This window comes from Cyclopterus lumpus, chromosome 15 (assembly GCF_009769545.1).
Source record: "Cyclopterus lumpus isolate fCycLum1 chromosome 15, fCycLum1.pri, whole genome shotgun sequence".
Classification (NCBI taxonomy): Eukaryota; Metazoa; Chordata; class Actinopteri; order Perciformes; family Cyclopteridae; genus Cyclopterus; species Cyclopterus lumpus.
This window is the reverse complement of record NC_046980.1, coordinates 23,397,934-23,421,271: the sequence shown is the minus strand read 5'-3', so window position 1 is coordinate 23,421,271 and position 23,338 is coordinate 23,397,934. Positions and strand designations below refer to the sequence as shown.

At 42.3% G+C, this 23,338-nt stretch overlaps 1 protein-coding gene across 1 annotated transcript; it reads left to right on the top strand.

Moving 5' to 3' along the window:
• The first annotated feature begins 7,872 nt into the window (after positions 1–7,872).
• Positions 7,873–21,754, top strand: LOC117744157 (inactive pancreatic lipase-related protein 1-like). The gene is made up of 12 exons (XM_034552293.1): positions 7,873–7,921; positions 8,806–8,957; positions 10,710–10,829; positions 12,135–12,269; positions 13,520–13,628; positions 14,645–14,764; positions 15,110–15,226; positions 16,511–16,629; positions 18,148–18,277; positions 19,217–19,331; positions 20,118–20,285; positions 21,685–21,754. The coding sequence occupies exons 1-12, from the start codon at positions 7,873–7,875 to the stop codon at positions 21,752–21,754; spliced, it is 1,404 nt and encodes a 467-aa protein (XP_034408184.1).
• Positions 21,755–23,338: the final 1,584 nt, after the last annotated feature.

Below are 23,338 nucleotides of genomic sequence, written 5' to 3'. Positions count from 1 at the left end.
AGAGAGGAAGGAGAGGAGGATGGAGAGAGGAAGGAGAGGAGGATAGAGAGAGGAATGAGAGATGGAGAGAGGGAGGAGAGGAGAATGGAGAGAGGAAGGAGAGGAGGATGGAGAGAGGAAGGAGAGGAGAATGGAGAGAGGAAGGAGAGGAGGATAGAGAGAGGAATGAGAGGAGGATGGAGAGAGGAAGGAGAGATAGAGAGAGGAAGGAGAGGAGGATGGAGAGAGGAAGGAGAGGAGGATAGAGAGAGGAATGAGAGATGGAGAGAGGGAGGAGAGGAGAATGGAGAGAGGAAGGAGAGGAGGATAGAGAGAGGGAGGAGAGGAGGATAGAGAGAGGGAGGAGAGATAGAGAGAGGAAGGAGAGGAGAATGGAGAGAGGAAGGAGAGGAGGATGGAGAGAGGAAGGAGAGGAGGATAGAGAGAGGATAGAGAGAGGAAGGAGAGGAGGATGGAGAGAGGAAGGAGAGGAGGATAGAGAGAGGATACAGAGAGGAAAGAGAGGAGGATGGAGAGAGGAATGAGAGGAGGATAGAGAGAGGGAGGAGAGGAGGATGGAGAGAGGAAGGAGAGGAGGATGGAGAGAGGGAGGAGAGGAGGATAGAGAGAGGGAGGAGAGGAGGATAGAGAGAGGGAGGAGAGATAGAGAGAGGAAGGAGAGGAGAATGGAGAGAGGAAGGAGAGGAGGATAGAGAGAGGAATGAGAGGAGGATGGAGAGAGGAAGGAGAGATAGAGAGAGGAAGGAGAGGAGGATGGAGAGAGGAAGGAGAGGAGGATAGAGAGAGGAATGAGAGATGGAGAGAGGGAGGAGAGGAGAATGGAGAGAGGAAGGAGAGGAGGATAGAGAGAGGGAGGAGAGGAGGATAGAGAGAGGGAGGAGAGAGGAAGGAGAGATGGAGAGAGGAAGGAGAGGAGGATGGAGAGAGGAAGGAGAGGAGGAAGGAGAGGAGGATAGAGAGAGGAATGAGAGATGGAGAGAGGGAGGAGAGGTCCTCTAGGACACCAGGTCTGTCAAAGGGTTTTAATTGGACCTCATATTCAGGATGTTCTAGTCTACAAAGTAACACCTGGCATAAGGTTGATACTGGATGATGTATGAAGTCCAGGTGAGCTGTAGGTCATCAACATGACATCTTGTCATAAAAACATATCCAAACTTCAGAGAAGAGATGTCCTTCTGAACGTCTTTGACAAAGCAAACAGATGAACGGCCCTGAACCCGAAACACAACACCCGGAACATCAAATACAGGTGATGGATGGCTCGTATTCCTCCATGAAGCTCTGACCGGTGAGGTAATCTCTGGATGTTGAAGCCATTGACGTGATTATGCAGGATCGTTGTCCTCGTTAAATCTAATACGTCAATGCTTCATCAGAACTAGTAGGTGTTTCCGATCCGAGGGGTCACCTGCGCCCGTAAATGCGATAGCTGCCTAAAGTCCCTGGTTCTAATTTGAGGAGGTCTGTTTGCATTTCATCATTCCTCATTGATATGGTGGATTATTGTCTCAGAGGAATAAATGAAGGCTAAATGAAAAGCGAGGAATGTGATAAATATAATGAGGGCTGCCGCAGAAAACACCTTCATTGTAATTACTGTTGAAAATACAGCGGAGCGTCTTAATGTGTGTTCCTGGTGCAGGATTAGAAACCACAGAACTGTCTGAGACCAGCGGCTCATCGGTATTGACTGTGGTGACACTGCTCATCTATTTAAAGTGGCATCAGATTCATCCACGATGGATGTTCATCACAGGTGTTTTCTGTGGTGAGCAACACAGCTCCATCATGGTCACAGGCAGTTGGACATAACAACAACAACATGTCAGGGTTAGGACTGTTTGTTCATGGCACGATGTCTCGATACTTTGAGGAAATGAACATTTAAGTGTTGAAACTACACTCAACCACCCCAAAGCCTTCATCACAGCGCTGACTGCTATGAAGTGGATCATTATTCAACTTTGTTCAGGACATAACGGGTTCCAATTATAACAGACTGTACTGACACAATGCACAGTGTATCAGTTGAACTGTATTCACACAATGGCCTTCAACTCGCAGCAGGTGTGAGCGGCTCCACAATGAAGCGGCCCGCGGCCACAGCCAGAGGTGGCACACCTGTACGGGAAGTCAGCAGCACGCCTTGTTTGGGGTTTGATCCAGAACAAAGCCTCCTTTTGTTATGAGCAGCAGAACAGAAGACATGCAGGCAACTAAAGAAAATGACTGTGAAGCCTGTGATCTACATCGATGGTCTGTCACAGGAAGAATACACTAGAGAATACACTTTGTGCTTAAATAAGAATTCAACAGAAACGGTATCCCTGTTGAACTGGATACACGTTTCCTAAGGAACCACTTTGACCAAAGAAGTAGTCCCATGCAGGGAGCTTTGTTTTCCTTTTGAGTAACAGTAAAAACAATGTTTTACAAGAGACACCACGAGACGTTGAGTTTATTTTTATATGCAACAGTTCAACATATTGAGACATGTACACATTTCTTTTGTTATTTTTCCAAGAGTGAAATGAGAAGATCAATTTCAACTTCACCTCTTTGTGTTGAGTACGAAGCCACAGAGTCCGGATGTGGTTTGCCTTCCAAACCTGGCAACCTCACAGCCTCCAGCTCCAGCTGCTCACATTCATCGTAACCCTTAGAAACACAGAAGGACATTGTTGTGTTTCTCTTTGTACTCACATTGAACGATCAAGCGACAGCACGAGTATTCAGAGGAGCTGCTTCCACTCGTTATGCTAAGCTAGGCGCTAGCTTTGATTCAGGGTTGGAAATTAGCACCAGCCAAAATGCTGATAAAATGGTGGCTGCTGCATGTTGGAATCATCAGCCGCAGCTGGACAACAAGTTCACACACAACTCAATATCATGGCATGAATGAAATGGGGACAATTATTGCAGAAGCGTCACATAATGAGATTATAAAGAAAATGAACAATGTGCAACGTGATCGCCACAATATGAGATATATTCTGCTCCATTGTATTGCTACTATAAGTACTAGTAGAGGTAATATGAAACATATTTGTAATCTGAGTGAGTTTAAATGACTTGTATCAGTTTGATACACCAACAAAGCAACACAAGCATCTAAAGCTAATGCAGAGTCAATGAGAGGTGACACACACACACACACACACACACACACACACACACACACACAGTGGTGAACCTGAAAAAAGACCAATCAAATCCTAATTTGGACTGCAGTGAAACAGGACCCGAAGTCTTTCAAAAGGTTCTTAAGCTCAGTGCTGTTTTAGGGATTTGTGAAAACGTATGGTCCATATCCCAGGTGGCAGAAAACACACCCACACACACACACACACACACACACACACACACACTCACTGTGACAATCAGTAACCGCACTTTCGATTGTCTCTATTGTGTACTTCTTCTTTTCTCCATCTCTTTCCATTTCACCTTCCCTTCTGCCTCTTCCTGTACCTTCTTCTGTCCCTTGTCATCTTCTGTTCCTCCTCCTCCTCCTCCTCCTCCTGCCCAGAAGGCCCGGTTCAGCCTGTGGTCCTGCTCTTCCTCCAACTGTAATACATTAGGAGGATTAACATTCCTCCAGTAAGCCGCTGCAGCGCAGACCCAACCTAACAAGCTTTTCTGTCCTCTTCCACAGCCCCTCCAGCTTGATCTGTCTTGCATGTAATTTCCCGTTTGCCTTAGAACTCCCCTGTCATCCTAATAGTGGACGACAACATTCATGCCACGCACACAGATTATAGTTCTGTTTGAGAGTCTGCATGCAGGTACGAAGCAGACACACCGACTGGTTTCTATTTCTATGTGTGACTCTGACTTCCCCACCTTGTCTGTGGCTCTGTAAACTCTTTAACCTCTTTAAAAACTCTTTAAAAACTCTTAAAAACTCTTTAAACTACAAATAAATATTTGTATTTTTAAAAAGGCTCACTTATTTCTAAACACAGCTGGTCATTTTTGTTTTAGGTAAACGTCACAAAAGAAAACCTTATCTGAGGATTATTTTTAATCTGCATCAGGTGATTCCCAACCAGGTTACTTGAGCTCAACATTTTCTTTTGCCAGCATAGAAATATTGAAGTAGCTCAGCTGGTTTGAAAAAAAAAGAAATCTAGCTTTAATAAACTAGCTGCTACGACAGGCCGACTTTCTTCTCCAGTATATATTCTTGAGTCATTGTGACCTTTGACCACTTAGTTCTAATCTGTTCAGTCTTGTTCATTCTCAGTTTCATCTGCAGTTTATCAATAAAGCCTGGACTCTTACACCAGGACTATCTCACCATTACACTCTTTGCACATCTTTTCTCTATTCATATACGCTTGACACTTTAATAACATACTTACGTTAACCTACTTTTATGTGTGTGTTTGTTTGTTTACTATATATTATTGTAAATGTGTCTTATACTATTGCACTGTGACCCAGCCAGAGTCCTCGTATGTGTAAAGTACTCGGTAATAAACTGATTCTGATTCGGCCACAGCCGTCGCAGACGGGGAGGTTCACGAAAATGAATTAGCTAACAACCAATTAGCACTCGTAGCAGCTAGCACTCATACAGCAAGGATGGCATGCGTGCACACAGGCTAGCAGCTAACAGCGCTAACAACTGCACCAGTGCTAACAACTGCACCAGTGCTAACAACGGCAACAGTGCTGACAGAGCTAACAGCGCTAACAACGGCAACAGTGCTAACAGAGCTAACAGCGCTAACAACGGCAACAGTGCTAACAGAGCTAACAACGGCACCAGTGCTAACAGAGCTAACAGCGCTAACAACGGCAACAGTGCTAACAGAGCTAACAACGGCACCAGTGCTAACAGAGCTAACAGGTTTAACCTGGGGAGGAGCTAGAGGGTGGGCGTTATGGTTCCACACCTGAACCCGGGCGTAGCAGGAATATCTGGGTTGTCTGTGAGAGAATGCAGACACATCCAAATTAATAGCTAAAGGTAATCAGAAATTGTCTAAATGACGTCAGCATTCATACTCGTCCCTTCACACTAAGAGAACGTTGCACTATTCTAATGTTATGCATATGTAATACATTTATTCTCTCCTGATTGAACTGTGTTATATGCAGAATCAAACTGTTACCCTCAGGTCGCAGAGCCTTTACATGTAGAAAAAACGAGTCCTCCCAATGTCTACAACACTACTCATGCAAAGCATTATGTTTTATGGTTTTATGGTAATTTTGATTTACCCCTCATTTGTATAATGCCCTCGTATTTACATCTTTTATATGGCATGTGCCATCTTTTACTGACTTTAAATATATGTGTTTGTGTGTTGTGATTTATGTGTTAAATCCAAACGGTATGAAAAAGAAGAGAGCAGAAACTTTTCACACACACACACACACACACACACACACCAGCTGTAGCTGCAGCTCTTGTCTAAAACCTCTCCCAGACACCTCTAATTGGCCGGTATTTATCCAGGAGCCCAGGAGAGCAGAGTGCATGCAGGGCTGTTTTCACATGGGATTAACCCAGGTCCAAATCCCAACACACTTCACAGAGAAAACCTCAACACTCTCATTGCATCATCTGGCAAAGATTGGCCCCCGCCGGTCTGTTTACCCAATCTGACCGCTGTGTGTCTCTGAGCTGCCGGTCTTCTGGCAGACGATGCTACGAAAAAATAAATGACATGATAGCAAATCCCCGAACGTCCCGAAAATCAACAAAAAACATTTTTGCACAATTATTTTTCTGTACTCTGGAAAAATATTCCTGTATCTCATCGCCAGTAACAAAAAAGAAAGTTTTGGTATTTCATCGCTCCATTTGTGCTCCGGAGTGTTTGAAATACATTTAGATTGGTTATGGATTGTCATGGGGAAGAACTTTCCTATTGTACACCAAGCCAATAAATGAATTGCCTCTACTTACACACGCACACACACACACACACACACACACACACACACACACACACACACACACACATCATTTATATGTATACTCTTCACAATCTGTTGACCCAAGAATGGATATCAAAGTTGTAAGAATAAACAGGACATTCTAAAATATATATGAGGTTACACATGGACAGTAACGGTTCTAATGAATCGGTATAGACATGCAGTATGAAAGTGTAATAGTGCACAATACCAAATGTATTGGTCTGTATTGGTCTGTCCCATCCACAGTAAGATCTCATTGCTCAGAGAAGGTGCCCCGAACACTTCAACCTCTACTGAACTGAAGATGTTTTGCACATTGTAGAGTAGAGACAGAAAAGTGGAGATCGGTTCATATTTAATGAATCAGCATTCAGCCACACAGTCAACATTCTTATTATTACTGCACTGGGCCGTCATCATGAAGTCTGAGACACTGGGAGCAGGGGCGTGTCAGCAGGGTTCAGTGGCCACACTGGTGCATTTACCTACTCTTTACCGCCACCTATTGGACATACAGTGAACAGAGAGAGACCAATACGTCCATACAGGGTAACACCTTACTTCAGCATCCATAAGCAGCATCAAACATGATGGTTTATAACAGGCCATAATTAGTTGTAAGCAGCTAATAAGCAAGTGCTTTTATCTGTGTTTGTTAAAATGAAGAAACGTTGTTGACTATTGAATATCGACATTATTAAACACTAAAAGATGCACACATTTACTACATGATAGTGTGTTATAAACATTATGTTCATATGCTGCTTATACACTCTAGCTAGGGGGACTGGTACCCAGTCCAGTAGTTCATTGGATCCTAGGGGGACAGTCAGAGACCCAGACCCATCATCATTACAAACTAATCAAATAATATGTTTCTATCAAAACTCTTGCCACTTCTCATCGCATGGCTTTTGAAGATGAATTGTGTGTGAACATGTGTGATGCATAAATATCTACTTCCATTTCCATTTGATGCGATGGGGCCATAATGAGCATTCATGAGTGTTCCACTGAACGTCGTGTTGCAGGTGTGTGGTGTGTGTGGTGTGTGTGGTGTGTGTGGTGTGTGTGGTGTGTGTGGTGTGTGTGTGGTGTGTGTGGTGTGTGTGGTGTGTGTGGTGTCCAGGTGACTTCAGTGGAAAGATAGCACGAGTCCAACGGGCTGCAGCGAGGAGGAGTGCATTCAAATATTGACACGTCAGCAGCACAAACATGTGGCTCTCATCTCCTTTTCAGCAATGCAGTGATATGTATTATGAGTAATGAGAAGTGAGTCCAAGAAGAAGCTGTAGTTTGGTCCCAGGGCTGGTGCGTGTTGTTGGGAGCGCCCTTTCTTCTTATCTGGGTCTTAAAATGCAGCGTTGCTTGGATAAACAAAGCTGTGCCACTAAAGCCACTAAAGATTATGGAACAGCTGCTCATACAGAATATTCAGTTTATTTCAATTCAGTTTATTTTGTATAGCCCAATATCACAAATTACAAATTTGCCTCAGAGGGCTTTACAATCTGTACACATACGACATCCCTGTCCCAGGACCTCACATCGAATCAGGAAAAACTCCCCAAAAATAACCTTTCACAGGGAAAAAAGGGAAGAAACCTTCAGGAATATACCTGCGATTATGAAAATTCTGCTGACTGAAGATATCGAATGTGAACCGCAGTTCAAGGAACGACGCACACGTGTGTACGAAGCACACATGTAGCCGAGCGACCTCTTCTTGACCTTCTCCTCTGACATGTCCGTCGGTCCGTCACCTGCGTGTTTCCCACCCCGACGTGGCAGAGCGGCCTCTGGCCCGAGTGGTTAAGTAGCGCTGCGTTCAGGCGCTTCACCACCTTCTTGTCTGGCCTCATGGTGAGTAGTCAGCACCACCCCGTTCACGTCCTTGATCCACTTCTTTACAACCAAACCTTCTGACATCCACAGATGGCACACATGTGGATTCTGCTCTGCTTCCTCACCGGCACTTCGTACGGTGAGTTTAGTTTCTGGAATGGTGTTGTGGTGCCATATGTTGTTGGTTTGTATGTGATTGGCATCTTCTCCAGGTTTCCCCTCTCTTTCAAACTGAATACCTGCTTGTTCTTCTAGCTATGTGATGTTTACACTGAGTGACATATTCATCCCTAAGTCCATGTCCTTTATGGACAGTCTTTATTATCATGACTTTTGGATGTTCAGCCTGGCATATTTGGTATATTTCTCCTCGAAAGCTTTGGATATGAACAAAATGAATGGATGATATTGCTGTTCACACTGTATAGTCAGCATTGTGACAGCTGTGATCAGCCCTCTGCAGCCTGCGTGGAGCACCTCTCCATCTTAGAAAAGCCTGAAATTGTATATTTTGTTCTCCGAGATATTTTTTTATTCATTTATTTATTCAAACCTTTATTTAACCAGGTGAGTCCCATTGAGGGAGAGCTGGCCAAGACAGGCGGCAGCTTAAGAAACACAGAACAAGTTTAAAGAAACCAAAAGTTAAGAGACAGCGACATAACCGAGTTAATTTAAGAAACATTGACATTTTTGGGAACCTGCCTCCATTTCTTTCATTTTATATTTAAAAGCAGTAAGTGGAATCAGTTCTTTGAGTTTTAAATTATTCTGCAACATATTCCATGATGAGGGTGCAGAGGGCACAAAAGCCCTTTTTCCCTTTTCCGTTCAGGGAGCATCAGGAAGTATTTATTGTCCCACACTGTTCTGCAAGATGAGGACACACAGGTCCAAGGATTGCTTTATAAATGAAGGTGTACCAATGACAGAGATATCAAAACTGCATGAGCGCCACGGTGACGTTCACTCCACATAGAAGAGTGAGGCGTTCTCTTAGTGGAGTGTCGCCCGTGTCTGCAGCGGCCGAGGTCTGCTTCGATGAGCTGGGCTGCTTTGCGGACCTGCCTCCCTGGGGGGGCACTCCTCAGAGACCGGCCGCCGTCCTGCCCTGGCGCCCCGAGGAGATCGGCACCCGCTTCCTCCTCTTCACCCCGATGAACCGCTACTACCAGGCAAGAGAACCAGGCTGGTGACAGCTCACAGCTCATGTGTATGTGGACACCAAGTGTGTCTCCACACATACATCTAGGAAAATACATTTGATCTATCTTCAAACAATACGCTGAAATGCGTCCTCTGGTCCACACTGGCCGAAAGATGGAGTCTTCAAATCAAGTGGGTGTCGTCCACAGTCTTATTAATAACTCATATCAACGTCATGGTTATAGTGTCATCCTTTGCCACTACGGACTTAAGGACCAATTACGTCAACCTATAATGCCTAATATAAAGAAGGGGTGTAAATTATCAGTATATTATCTTCTCCCTTTTTGATTGAAGGTTTTCATGCAAAGATTTTTCAATTCAATTTAGTTAATTTTTTTATAGCCCAATATCACAAATTACGAATTTTCCTCAGAGGGCTTTACAATCTGTACACATACGACATCCCTGACCTTTGACCTCACATCGGATCAGGAACAACTCCCAAATAATAGAAAAGAACCTTTCAGGGGAAAAATGTATGAATTATTATTTATTATCCAATGGACCCTCTGAGACGTGAAGTCATAAAGACTCCGGGGAGGAAGCAGAGATCAATCTGGGACGGACTAAAGTTAGCACAGGAGTCCTCCGTCACATTGAGACGTGGTATTGAATCAAATGCAGAAGGAATCTCTTCTTTAAATTTAGCTACAGCACTGTCAGTTAGACATCTGGTGTAGAAACTTTTGACTAACGGTGTATACTCCGGGAGTATAAACTCAAAAGTTATGAGGTAATGGTCTGACAGAAGAGGGTTCTGTGGGAAGACCTCCAAATGCTCAATGTCAATGCCATATGTAAGAACAAGGTGGAGGGTGTGGCCAAAGCAGTGAGTGGGTTTCTGTACTCTCTGACAGAAGCCAATCGAGTCCAACAATGAGATAAATGCAGTACTAAGGCAATCATTATCAATATCCACATGAATATTAAAATCTCCTACAATAATAACCTTATCAGTTTTAAGGACTAAACTTGATAGAAACTCTGAAAATTCAGATATAAATTCTGAATATGGACCTGGTGGCTGGTACAGTATAACAAATAGAATTGGCTGTAATGTTTTCCAGGTTGGATGTGAAAGACTAAGAACAAGGCTTTCAAATGAGTTGTAGTTTAGTTTAGGTTTAGGATTCATTAATAGGCTTGAGTCAAAGATGGCTGCTACTCCACCTCCTCGGCCGGTGCCTCGAGGAATGTGAGTATTAATATGACTTGGAGGAGTTGATTCATTTAGGTTGACATATTCTTCATGGCTCAGCCAGGTTTCAGTAAGACACAATAAATCATTGTCTGATATTAAATCATTTACTAATACAGCTTTAGATGACAGAGATCTAATATTTAGGAGTCAACATTTAATAAAAGATGAACTCAGTGAATTCATTGTAGCCCCGGATGCTATTGGGGCCGATCCCACTGATCTGATTGCATAAAACAAAGTATGTTTTCTTAAATCTGATTGCATTCATATGGTGGGGTGTTCTCTATATTACAACACTCATTCCCGAAATGTTTTATTATTTAATGGCCTTGCTTTATCACTATGTATTAAACCATAGACCCTGTATTATGATGTGTATTTTATGGCCAGATCCTTGCCAATACACAGTTCTAGTTTTAATGTACATATGAGTATTGGGACAGAATTATTCCAGAATGTAAATCCATCCTTTAAACTTGCATTGTCTTCTTCTTTTCTTTTCTATTGACGCTGTCAGGAGATCGATACCGACCAGTCTGTCGCGATATCAAACTACAGCGGGAAGAGAAAGACTCGATTCATCATTCCTGGTTATTTGAAGAATGGAGACGAGGACTGGCCACAGGAGATGTGCAAGGTAAAGAGCACCCAATGGCGTTGGACCAGGAGGCTTCAGAGGAGAGAAGCTGGTGAACCTTTGAACTGTATCAGGCCTGCGGGGCCGTGTTCACACAAATCATCTCTTCTATTGATGCTCCTCTTCTTCTTCCCTTCAATAATGACTATTCCAACAGGGATGAAACACTAGCATTCAGAGTCTATACAAACAAAGGGCTGCGGCTCCCTTTTAGCTCTGAGTCGCTCTTCCAAAGAGATGAGGTCACAATATAACAATAGTATTAAGAAACTTTTGTCAATGTTTTCTAATGAACTGTAGTAGCAACACACTGGTTGCCAGTCAGGGAAGGTCTGTGGTCCATCCAAAATAATGAACTGATCCAGAGTAATGAAAGAAGGATGACCCTCCTTCATATGAGCAGAATGGTAATGCAGACCTCAAACCCTGAGAAGGTCACTTCAGCCACATTACAAACAGAACAGATGTGATCACTTCCCCGTTGTGCTATCGATCCATGCAGATATTTTGGTTTTTATTTGTTCTGTTTTTCAGATATCAGTCTCTGACATTTATGCTTCCACACTACGACAAACAACGCGGTGCAGATTCTATCAACAACAACACCTCTTTCCGGGATGAGTGTCTCGGTTGCTGTGGATGATCCACATGGCATGCTGACTACAGCTCTCCTAGGAACTACCAAAGAAATGGTCCATTTTTCTGCAGACTAACCAGCACATAAACACAATGCCATTCACTGGCAACAGAAAAATAAGACACTGATATGTCAAAACATGGACTAATAAAACCCCAAACTATCTGCATGGTGGCCTTACCTCAATGACCTCAATGGACTCTATGGGCTGGATGCGTCTCCAAGTAAACGTGAATAAAAAAGGTCCTCATTATCATCTAAAGACCCTGCAGCAGTCTGTGGCTACATTTCTGAATGGTTTTGTACACACAGAAGCGTAAAGCGTATCAGCTGGACTAACCAGTGTTAATTGGATGAAGAACGATGTTGCAACAGTTGACAAATTAAAATATCTCTCAACTCGCACTTAAATTCCTTTGCTAGTATCAAGTAGTGATGCTTTTGCTTTTTTGTTGATGTTATTTATCGTTAATCTCTCATTGAGTTTGTTTGACATTTCATGCTAAATACTTTTATTGTGAAGCACTTTGCGTCTTTTATTTTGAAAAGCGCTACATGTTCTTTTACTCCCTTTCTCACGAGCCGTAAAACAGAAAATATGTTCTATGACATTGGGTGAAGTGACCCGTTTCCCCTAAACCTCATACAAAGTGTGTTTCCTGTGGTAGGTGATGCTGAAGTGGCAGAATGTGAACTGCATCGCGGTGGAGTGGAAGAAAGGCGTGGCGGCTCCGTACGCCCAGGCCGCCAATAACGCCCGGGTGGTGGCTGCCCGGGTGGCGTCCATGATCACGTTCCTGATGGTACGTACAGCGGCGCATTGACTGTCACTGTTCCTACACATCAGCATGTAGGGAAAGGCCCGTTGTCGCGGTCTGATTCCTGGTACAGAGAAAGTGTAGGCAGCTTTTTAAACTATTGCTAATGCTGGGCTAGCTTTGTCCTAAACTGGGCTTACTGTATCTCTTTAGTGGACACAGTAATATAAAACTGGTACGATATTCCATCTGACTCCAAGTCGGCCTTTACGTGACGAATAAACAACGTAAAAATGGAAAATACTGGCCAGATATTAGATGTCTGGGCTTTCAATGTGAAAGTTAAGAATGGAAGGAGTGGCTCTGTGTCTGCCTCCGTTGTTTCATGAATATCACCAACGTGATTGGCCGATGCTTTGATTTTTGCAAAAAGCTCAGAAAAAAAACGACAGTTACAAAGAATTCCCCGAATTGTTGGTCAGGTTCCTTAAGGGGAGACTTATCGAATAGATATCGACATGAACCTTCCACACTTGGTTTCTATCATTTATGATTTCTGACAATGTACGTTTAAATTCTTCAAATGAGGCATTTTTTTAATTAAATAAGCTCTTTCTTTCATACATTTCCAGGCAGACATGAAAACATTGGATAAAACCAGGTTCAACATTATTGTTTAGTTTAGTTGACATGTTAGAGTCAAAGGTTTTTACAGAGGGAATTTTAATTATCTCTTAGAATTAAAATGTTAAATCCGGCTAGGAATGATATCTGAACAAACCCCTTTGTGGAAACCTTCAGAATGTATTTAGGTATGAAAGTGTAAAGTTTAGTGGATGTAAGAGTTTAGTTTAGTGGATGTAAGAGCTGCTGAAGTGGATATTTCTGGATCAGAGTCTGAGAACACTCATTGTGAGAAAACGTCCTTTAAAGAGATGTTTTGTTCAATTACATTTTGAAGACTACAAGTGAATAGGGGAAAAACTAACAATTATTTAATGGAAACCTTGAGTGAATTTTGCCTTAAAGAAGTATTCCAGCAGTTTACTACTGTACTTCCCTAAAGTTGGGATATAGACAGATTTGAAATAGAACCCCCAAACAGTTACAGTTGACATCCATGTCTGTCCAAAGCAGCCAAAGAAGCCACAGAATACACTTGAAATGAGGGCAGACAGCGGAGAGGGAGGATGCATATCAATACATACTACGTACTGCTCATCCTCGTTGTCGTATGTATGATAGTGTGGTAAATGCAGTGGCTTTGACTTTAACATGCATGTTGCAATATGCAGAATAACCTCCAGCAAACGGCTGATAAGTTCCATATTATCGGACACAGCATTGGAGCTCACGCCGCAGGAGACGTTGGCAGCCGGATCGCTGGACTCGCGCGTATCACAGGTAACCCGAGTGGTGTGATGTCACTCACGGTGTGGAAACAAGAAACCACTGCTGTACATTCTCCTGGACTCTGGTTTATAAGACAATGATTTTGTGAAAGTATAATCCGGTTGTTTTTTAATTTAAATTTTTTTTTTTTAGGTTTTGGGGTTTTAAAAACTCAATATTTATCAGAATTGTTATAACATTTAGTGGTGGGAGGGTGAAGAAATACATTCCCCAGTGCTGCTGTATAAAGAGTGAGCCTTGCCTACCAGGATGCACTGCACGTGAGCGACGACACTTAAACCAGAAAATACACCTTCTGAATTCATGTTTCTCTTTTACGCCAAATTAAGACTTAGACCAAGCTGAACTGCACGCGTCCTCATTCAAACTGGATGGAAACTAAATCAAACTCACCAAAATCATTAGTCCAATAATCTTTCCACTGTTCCAACAATCAGCAGCTCCGGTCTGGTCAACGTAGATCCTTAATTCACCGAGTAAGACAGAACGATTCTGTTTCTGTTAGCATCGGCGGGCCATCTGAGTAAAGGCTCCACCAGTCAGGGTTCTCAGGTTCTGGAGGGTCCATGCCGGACGTCTCCTCCATGCGGCTTCTTTCTGAATACGGCCGAGTCAGCCAAAGCACCGTCAAACTGTCAAAAGGGCATTCTGGCTGCTACCAAAGCTAACGTAGCTCTGTCATTCTACCAACGACTCCAATGGAAGAACAGGTTTTGAGTGACAGAGAACAACAACGTACTCACGTCACATAAATAACCTCTGGGACACCGAATGAAGGGGCTGAACGCAACACGTAGTCTGTTTATCACATTAGCCTCCAGTTAGAAGACATTCTGGATTCATTTTGAATTGTTGTTTCTCGAGGGCATAGAGAAAAGGGCATTGCTAACTGACACCACTTTTCCATTTTGCCAATCCGTAGCATCTTGATTTTGGGCAAAGGGTTCTTTGTTCTTCAGATACGTTTCTTCCTTCCTTTAATCCCTCTGATTTGTTTCTTTTCTCAGGACTAGACCCAATTGAACCTTACTTCCAGGACACTGATGCCTCTGTCAGCCTGGACACCAGCGACGCCGCCTTTGTGGATGTCATTCACACCGATGCACTACCATTCAACTCCAAGCTTGGTACGCAGCACTGCTGGTCACAATGATGGGACCCAATGTCGTCATTTCTTCTACTACCTTTGTAAACACTTGTCCAAATTCAGAGTATACATTGTCGTCGTTGTACAAATTGACTATACTTACAGAACAAATGAAAAAGACTATATTAAGTGCACTTCAAAACAAATATCATCCAAGTATTGTATATTTGAATTCACCATCTATATGCTAATTTCAAAAGTCGTGTCGTTGTTGTAGTAGTAGTTGTTGAAAATATGGGAACTGAGGCTTTATCAACTTTACCAAATGTTGGTTTTATCTGTCAAAGTCATATCTTTGTACATAAAGGGATTTTCCTCCTCTCAGGTCTGGGGATGACACAATCTGTGGGCCACATTGACTTCTACCCCAACGGAGGAGAACTGATGCCCGGCTGCTCCGCCAACAAGGGCAAACCCACCGACCTGGATGCCTTCTGGGAGGGTGAGATGGACACAATGGACACACAATCACCAGGACTGCAGTCCTTCACACTCAGCCATGTTGGCTGTTTGGCTTTCCTTCCATTGTTGTGTAGTTGTGCTGTTGGTTCCACAGAATATCTTCTGTAAGAAGACATTATTTCCTCAAGTTCACACGCAGTTGGTTTTACAACTTCACAACGCACGAGATTATTCGACTTGAGCGTCATTAACAAATCTTTAAGGCAGCGAACACGCAACATCACAACATGATCATACAGTTGAATGAACACTTGTCAAAACTGAACATTAGAACCTTCCTGAAGGAAGGATTTATTGCAGGTTATGTGACCTTTGATGTACTATTTCGATATGCTCGACATACCACACTCCCAGTGTTCTCAAGTCTACAGGCTTCATCACAGGCACGTTTCCTATACATAACACAATGACTCATGCATCCTATCTTCTCAGACATGCAACCTACAATGCAGAGCCCCTTGTGGAATTATTGGAGTTGTCCCAATGGAAAAATCGTAAAGAAACTCCAGGCAAAGTTATTTCTACTTGATCTGTCTTAGCAAATATTTTTCTAAAATGGATGACGACAGCCTTCCTTTGACATGTGCCGCTGAGTCTCGAGCTCAAGTAGCAGCATTGGTGCCATGCCTGGGTCTGGGTCTGGAGGGGGGGTGTTGTTGGCACAGCTGAATCTGCTACTTTTGATCCTATAGATAAGAGAGGGAGAGTGGGAGCCAGGGCTGCATAGCTGGGGGTCTTGGGTAGTCTGGTGTGTGCCCTGTGCTGGAGGAGAAAACAACAGTCTGTCTCTCCCTGACACTGTCTCTCCGTCACACATTCTTACTCTGACTCTAAGAATCCAAAGTGATCTCATCCCTATTCTTTTCAGCATGTTGACTTTTGCGTATAATCTTAACGCAGAAGGTTTGCATGTGGTTACAATTTGTAAAACAAGGTAAAAGTTGTGAAACTGTCACAGTCAGGTTCAGATATACTTGGTTAAGGTTAAAAAAACATAGTGGTGTGGGTTGAAATAAGTATGTAACTTAATCTACAAACGTAACGTAGACCCAGTGAGTGAACAGTGACTGTGGAATGAATGGCGGTCTCCTGGGTGAAGGTCCTGTGTTTGTTTGACCCATCCGCCTCTCATTGCATTCAAACTTATAACAGGAAATTCCATATATGTGAAAGCTTCAGACACCGAAAATCATTCCTCATTACATTTTAACGGCGTAACCTTCTTACTTCTATTCCTTTTCACCTGTTCCAATCTTTTTGCCAGGAACCAAGAAGTTTGATGCCTGCAACCATGTCCAAGCCTACAAGTACTACAGCGAGAGCATGATTAAAAGCCAAGGCTTTCTAGGATTCCCCTGCTCTGACAAGGACAGTTTTGCTGCAGTAAGTATTTGGTACAGCTCGTGTTAAAATAGTGCCCGTCAAAATGGTTATTTTTTGAAAGCTTTACTTAATGAGACATCAGTAAATGGAATTATTTAAGTTGTGGCCACGATAGGATCAGGTAGAGTTCTATCAATGCTAAGATATATAGCTTCACAATTTCCTTTCCTGCCTCCTATAGCATAAATAACCTTAATAACCATTGATAAGAAACACAAAATCATGCTTAATAGAGTAATTTCAATATAGGTTGACAAATTGTAAGTTGATGTTTGGTTCATAAACTCTTGGACGGTAGTCTAAGTAGACGGCTATACATAGATAAATAAATAGATAAATATGGTAGTGCAAGAAGTAGAATATATTCTTCTAAAATGTTATGTAACATTCTTAAGTACTTATTGTATAGTATTTGAGTTCATGTAGCCTTCATACTGCAACACATGACTTGTTTCTTCAAAGGCAAGAAACTGGGTGATAAGCCAGCGAGCTTTAACGGCTAGTCAGAGCAGAAAGAGCACGGGGAAACTCATCTGTGTGTCCTTGTGAAGTCAGAGGCTACTTCAGAGCTACTGTGGCTAGCAAGCTACATGCTGCGTAGCTGGTAACATGCCAGTCACAACAGCAAGCATAGCTAGCTTGTTTGCTGTTGTGACTGGCCAGTGCTAGCACATGCTAGCACTGGCCAGTCACAACAGGAAGCATAGCTAGCTTGCTTGCTAACTGTCTCGGTCAGTTAGTTTATTTGAGAGATGAATAAATGAGGGTCAATGGAATCAAACTGTTAGCGTAGCACAGGGCAACAATTACAGCAACAGTTGCATGAAAAGTTGTATGAACTTGGATTTGTAGATGAAAATAGTGTCTCGAGGAGCTTTAATAATCCCAGTAAAGCTTCTGGTGGTACGGGACGCAGACGAGGAATCTTGGAGGCATCTTATGGACTCGATTCAGACTCAGAAGGAGAAGGGGGCCATATCTCCACCATCCCAGCATGTGTATGGAACAGCCACCTGTTGCTGTATGACACCGATATGGCTGTGAACCATTTCTTTTGGTTTCAGAAGTTGATTTGGCAAGATTGGATTTTTGTTACAGCTGAGGGGGCGATGCAAATGGACTTCCCTCATGTCTTCCATGGGGAGGCCTTGTATCTGCAGCTGTTGGTGTTAATGGCAGTCTATCCCTGCTTTGGACACATGTCCGGATCAAAGGAGGCCGAGGGAGCGCCGAGCATGACCTCATATGACAGCACCTCCTTGTCGCTCACCTCGTAAACGCTCTCCGGTGTTATTTCGGCAGCCGCAGCCGACCGTTCCAAAAACAGCCGGTTCCCACACTGTCCAAAACCAACACCATTCTCCACCTACATATTTATAAGGTGGCAATCTGCTACACGGTAAAAGGAGTGCAGGGGGGGAAATGTTTTGGGGTTGTCACTTTTCCCTGAGTATTCATTGACTCGCTCCATCACAGGGTGAGCTCATTCTTCACACCTCACCATGTCCTCCTCCACAGGGAAAGTGCTTCCCATGCGCAGACAACACATGTCCTCTGATGGGCTACAACTCTGACAGGTTCCCTATGACTGACGGCATCTCAAAGACCAAGTACTTCCTCAACACGGGCAGTTCAACTCCCTTTGGCCGTAAGTACCCGGCCCTTCCTTGTAAGCGTGACTTACACACGTTGTAGCTGTGAAGAACCACTGAAGCATTTTCATATACTGTAATTACTGTCCAGAGAAGAAAGAAAATGGTATTTTTCACTCTTTAAGCCCAGTTGGAGGATAAACGGCCCCATGGAACACATCCCTCTCAATATTTAGAGCAAGAACATGCGTCCCCTCCAATAAAAGTGAATAAAATGAAACCAGCAGAGGATTTGTATTCAGAAGGATAGTTTGCAGTATGCAACCTCAAAATCAATGTTTGCAATCTGCCATAAAATAGAAAGAAGAAGCAATGTTGAAGCTCCTCTTGGACAACAACAGCTGCTCTAATGCAAATCAGCAAGACAACTGACCAAAAGGAAGGCATGCGTTTGGTCTGTCAACTACAACAGAATATTCAGGCTGCTAATGTGTGGTATGGAGTATTAAGTCATCATATTAAGTCAGCTTGAGAATAATACATTTCTTAATATTATCACTATTATGCTAAATGACGGAGTAAATGCGTTCTCAATAATCTCTCCTTCATTACCCTGGTTCACACTGATATTACGAGACTGCAGAAAGTGTAAAGTTCCTATGTATTTATTTGTTATATATATTTTTAAAGCAGGTCAAGTCAAGCCTAATGTTTCCATACACATAGAATGATCCAACTCACTTTCACACAGTGAAACATAGAGTTTATTAATGAAACACTGGTATCTGATCGACACTGATCCATAGTTCCAAAGATTGCTTTGTTCATATTTTCGCCATCCTGAACCTGCTGGTCTTCAAGGTCTGAAGGTAGCAGGTGGACTGTCGAGGCCTTCTCCTGGTGTTCTTTGATAATCCCCCCCCCATGGAATATGATGCATGTATGAAGATGTTCTGAATGTGACTGCATTACCTGCTCTTTCTTTCGGTCTCTAGGTTACAGCTACAAAGTGATGGTGACCCTGGAGGGTCCCTCGTGGTCGAACCTAGGCGTCATGCATGTGGCCCTGGCTGGAGCAGCTGACAGCACCCAGGAGCACAAGCTTCATGTGTAAGAACATTATAGCTCTGTGGAACACAGCAAGGGGCTTCAGGCCATGCTGGTTGTCTGGAGCTTGTGCTCCTCGTTGTTGACCCGGCCTGGGAGCTCCAACAGCTGCACGGCCTCTTATCTGACCCTGTGACCTCTACAGCTCAGCCACTGCAGCACCTTCCACTATCTCTCTCCTCGGCATGGCAGGAGCACGGGCAGTGCATATTACTTTTTACTATTTTATTCTGTACAATTGGTGACTTCTCGATAGTGAGATCCGTTTTTCTTCATTCACCTCACATCCAAAACTAAAGCTCTCGATCCACGTCTCAGGATGAACCCTTGGACCAGAACACTGACAGCATCTAATGTGTAAATAATATATATATATATATATATATATATATATATATATATATATATATATATATATATATATATATATTTGAATGTGTATGTCAGAGAAATGAATCAGCAATGCTTTAATTGGATTTTTGCAATGATAAAGTTGCACAAAGTGAAACTAAAGTAAATCCAAGCAATGCAATAGAAAATCATTCATATTGATTATTGTATAGAACAGCTGTGGATGGAGAAATACAACAGTGCTTGATTCCACTAGCAGGCTGTTCCTGAGGTGTGTGAATGACAGATAGTCCTGATGGGCAGGTGGCACCATCAGTATGAATGGGTGAAGGTAACATGAAGTGTTAATGTGCTTTGTGCGTTGTCCATTTACTATTTAAAATAAGCAGGTCTGTTACGTTAGCTACAGAGACATAACGCTGTGTGACTCTGTGACAGGGGCGCGATAACCCCTGGAAAGACCTACGAGAAGATGATCGACGCGGAGGTGGACGTGGGCGAGGTCACGGAGGTGAAGTTTCGGTGGAACAACCACATCATTAACATCTTGAAGCCCAAGTACGGGGCATCCAAGGTGGAGCTGCAGAGAGGAAAAGACAAGAAGATGTACGTTTGAATCTTCTCTCACACTTTAATGAAAGAAGAGATCAAGAAGGTCGACACGGCGATGTCGTGTCGACCTTCAGCCACGTGCTCCAAAACAATCGGTCTGGTGGTATAGACAGTGTATGATAATATTGCGTATGATCATACATAATGATTTGAATGAATCCTTTATTAACGTTTTTACATATCTCTGCTGCTCTGATGAAGTAATTCCCAGAATGCACTGAGGTTTAATATAAATGCTCAGCGCTTATTAACCAAAGCAGATCCACAGATCAGATGTTATAGTAAAGGTAGTATTGCTGATACTTTACATTGAATATTGCCATAGAATGCATTAGGAACTGATGTCAGTGTAATACGTCTAATTATTCATTTGAAATGATTAATTTTAGGGACATTTGTTACATTTTTGGACAGTGATAATTAGGTATGAATATGCTAAATGATGCTGGTAATAATGAGTGAGCAAAGGGGGTGAAAGGTGAAGTGAACAGTAAATAGTGTGTAGTGTGAACTGTAAGACAGCAGAGAGCGCTAGAACACCATCGCCATAACACGGTTGTTTTCTTATTTATATGTTTCTTATTTATATATTTTTATATATTTATATATATTTCTTTTAGTTTTATCTAAAAATAATCTGTAAATTATGCCTGCCAACTTTGATTATTCCAGTTTTAAAGGAATGCTCCCCCAAAAAGAGTCCCACACAACAACTGCTGGTAAACAAATGAGTGTAGAAGAGAATAGATTACATTATTATTTGTGATGATAAAAGCATTTTGGGATGCTTCACTTTATTAGGTACACCTGCCTGTACAGCTTCACACAACAGCTCATTCACTTGTACTGTGTTGTAGCATTGAGGACATAGTGTTGTACTCCATTATGTCTTTTCATATACGTAAATACAACAAGCAAATTCTGAATATCTCTAAATATGATGGAGTGTGTTCGGGTCAATTAGACCAGAGAGGTTGAACTCTGTTACCTCTGGAGGAGGAATTTAATCACACATGCTCATCCATTATATTATATTATATTTTATGTCACCATGCTTTACTGGCTGTGTGTCTGTTGTCGAACTGGAGCGCAGTCATGTGGCCACTAGAGGGCAGCACGAGACTGCCACAGTGCTCTCTGCAGGTGAGGTCAGCTGGGGGGTGAAGAACAGTCTCTCTTTGGGAGTTTTTACTTTCATCTCCTTACGATGCATCGATCAATAGAGTTGTTGTTTGTGCTAACATAATTTAGCTTGTCAACCCACACAGATTTAAAAACAATCAGTATTAATGTGAGTTAGAGGAGACTCTGCTGTTTAGATGTCTATTAACATTGATACCAAAACGATGCATTAATATTGTCTTCTCTATTGTGTCGCTCTTTTTTTCCCCAGCTTCTTCTTCTGTGGAACAGAGAGAGTGGTGGAGAACGGGATCCAGAGTGTGCTTCCATGCCAAGCTTAAGCCACAATCACTGAGTTATTATTCAGGCTCTCTCAATAAATATGTTGTATTCAGACCTCTTCGGCTCTTTGATTTGATCCTTTGTGCTGTGCAGGATGTAATTATGAGGAAGGGAGTTATGACCAAAAGGCCGAGGACCGAGGAGTTCACGTGAAGACACAAATCAGAAAGGAGGTAAACAGATTTCATTCGGCATCTTTGTGTTGACATGAGAGATGCAACTATGAAAGGAGGAAATGTTTGAAGACACAAGCTCTGGCATGAATTACAATTTACTGTAAAGATGCAAAGAGATGAAACACCATCATAGGGATGCAAAAAAAACACTTTGAAGGGATGCAAAACAAAGACACATCACCACCACGTGATGCAAAACCACCAAAAAGAGATGCAAAACCACCAAAAAGAGATGAAAACAACCAATAAGAGACGAAAACCACCAATAAGAGATGAAAACCACCAATAAGAGATGAAAACAACCAATAAGAGACGAAAACCACCAATAAGAGATGAAAACCACCAATAAGAGATGCAATACTGCTTCACATAGATGAAAACCACCACAATGTGATGCAATACAACCAACAAAGAGATGAAAACCACCAATAAAAGATGAAAACAACCAATAAGAGACGCAATACTGCTTCACAGAGATGAAAACCACCAATAAGAGATGAAAACAACCAATAAGAGATGAAAACCACCAATAAGAGATGAAAACAACCAATAAGAGACACAATACTGCTTCACAGAGATGAAAACCACCAATAAGAGATGAAAACAACCAATAAGAGACGCAATACTGCTTCACAGAGATGAAAACCACCACAATGTGATGCAATACAACCAACAAAGAGATGGAAACCACCAATAAGAGATGAAAACAACCAATAAGAGACGCAATACTGCTTCAAAGAGATGAAAACCACCAATAAGAGATGAAAACCACCAATAAGAGACACAATACTGCTTCAAAGAGATGAAAAGCACCAATAAGAGATGAAAAGCACCAATAAGAGATGAAAACAAGCAATAAGAGATGAAAAACACCAATAAGAGATGAAAACCACCAATAAGAGATGAAAACAACCAATAAGAGATGAAAACACCTATAAGAGACGAAAACCACCAATAAGAGACGAAAACAACCAATAAGAGATGAAAACCACCAATAAGAGATGAAAACAACCAATAAGAGATGAAAAACACCTATAAGAGACGAAAACCACCAATAAGAGATGAAAACAACCAATAAGAGATGAAAAACACCAATAAGAGACGAAAACAACCAATAAGAGATGAAAAACACCTATAAGAGATGAAAAACACCAATAAGAGACGAAAACCACCAATAAGAGACGAAAACAACCAATAAGAGATGAAAAACACCTATAAGAGACGAAAACAACCAATAAGAGACGAAAACAACCAATAAGAGATGAAAAACACCAATAAGAGACGAAAACCACCAATAAGAGACGAAAACCACCAATAAGAGATGAAAACAACCAATAAGAGATGAAAACAACCAATAAGAGATGAAAAACACCTATAAGAGACGAAAACCACCAATAAGAGATGAAA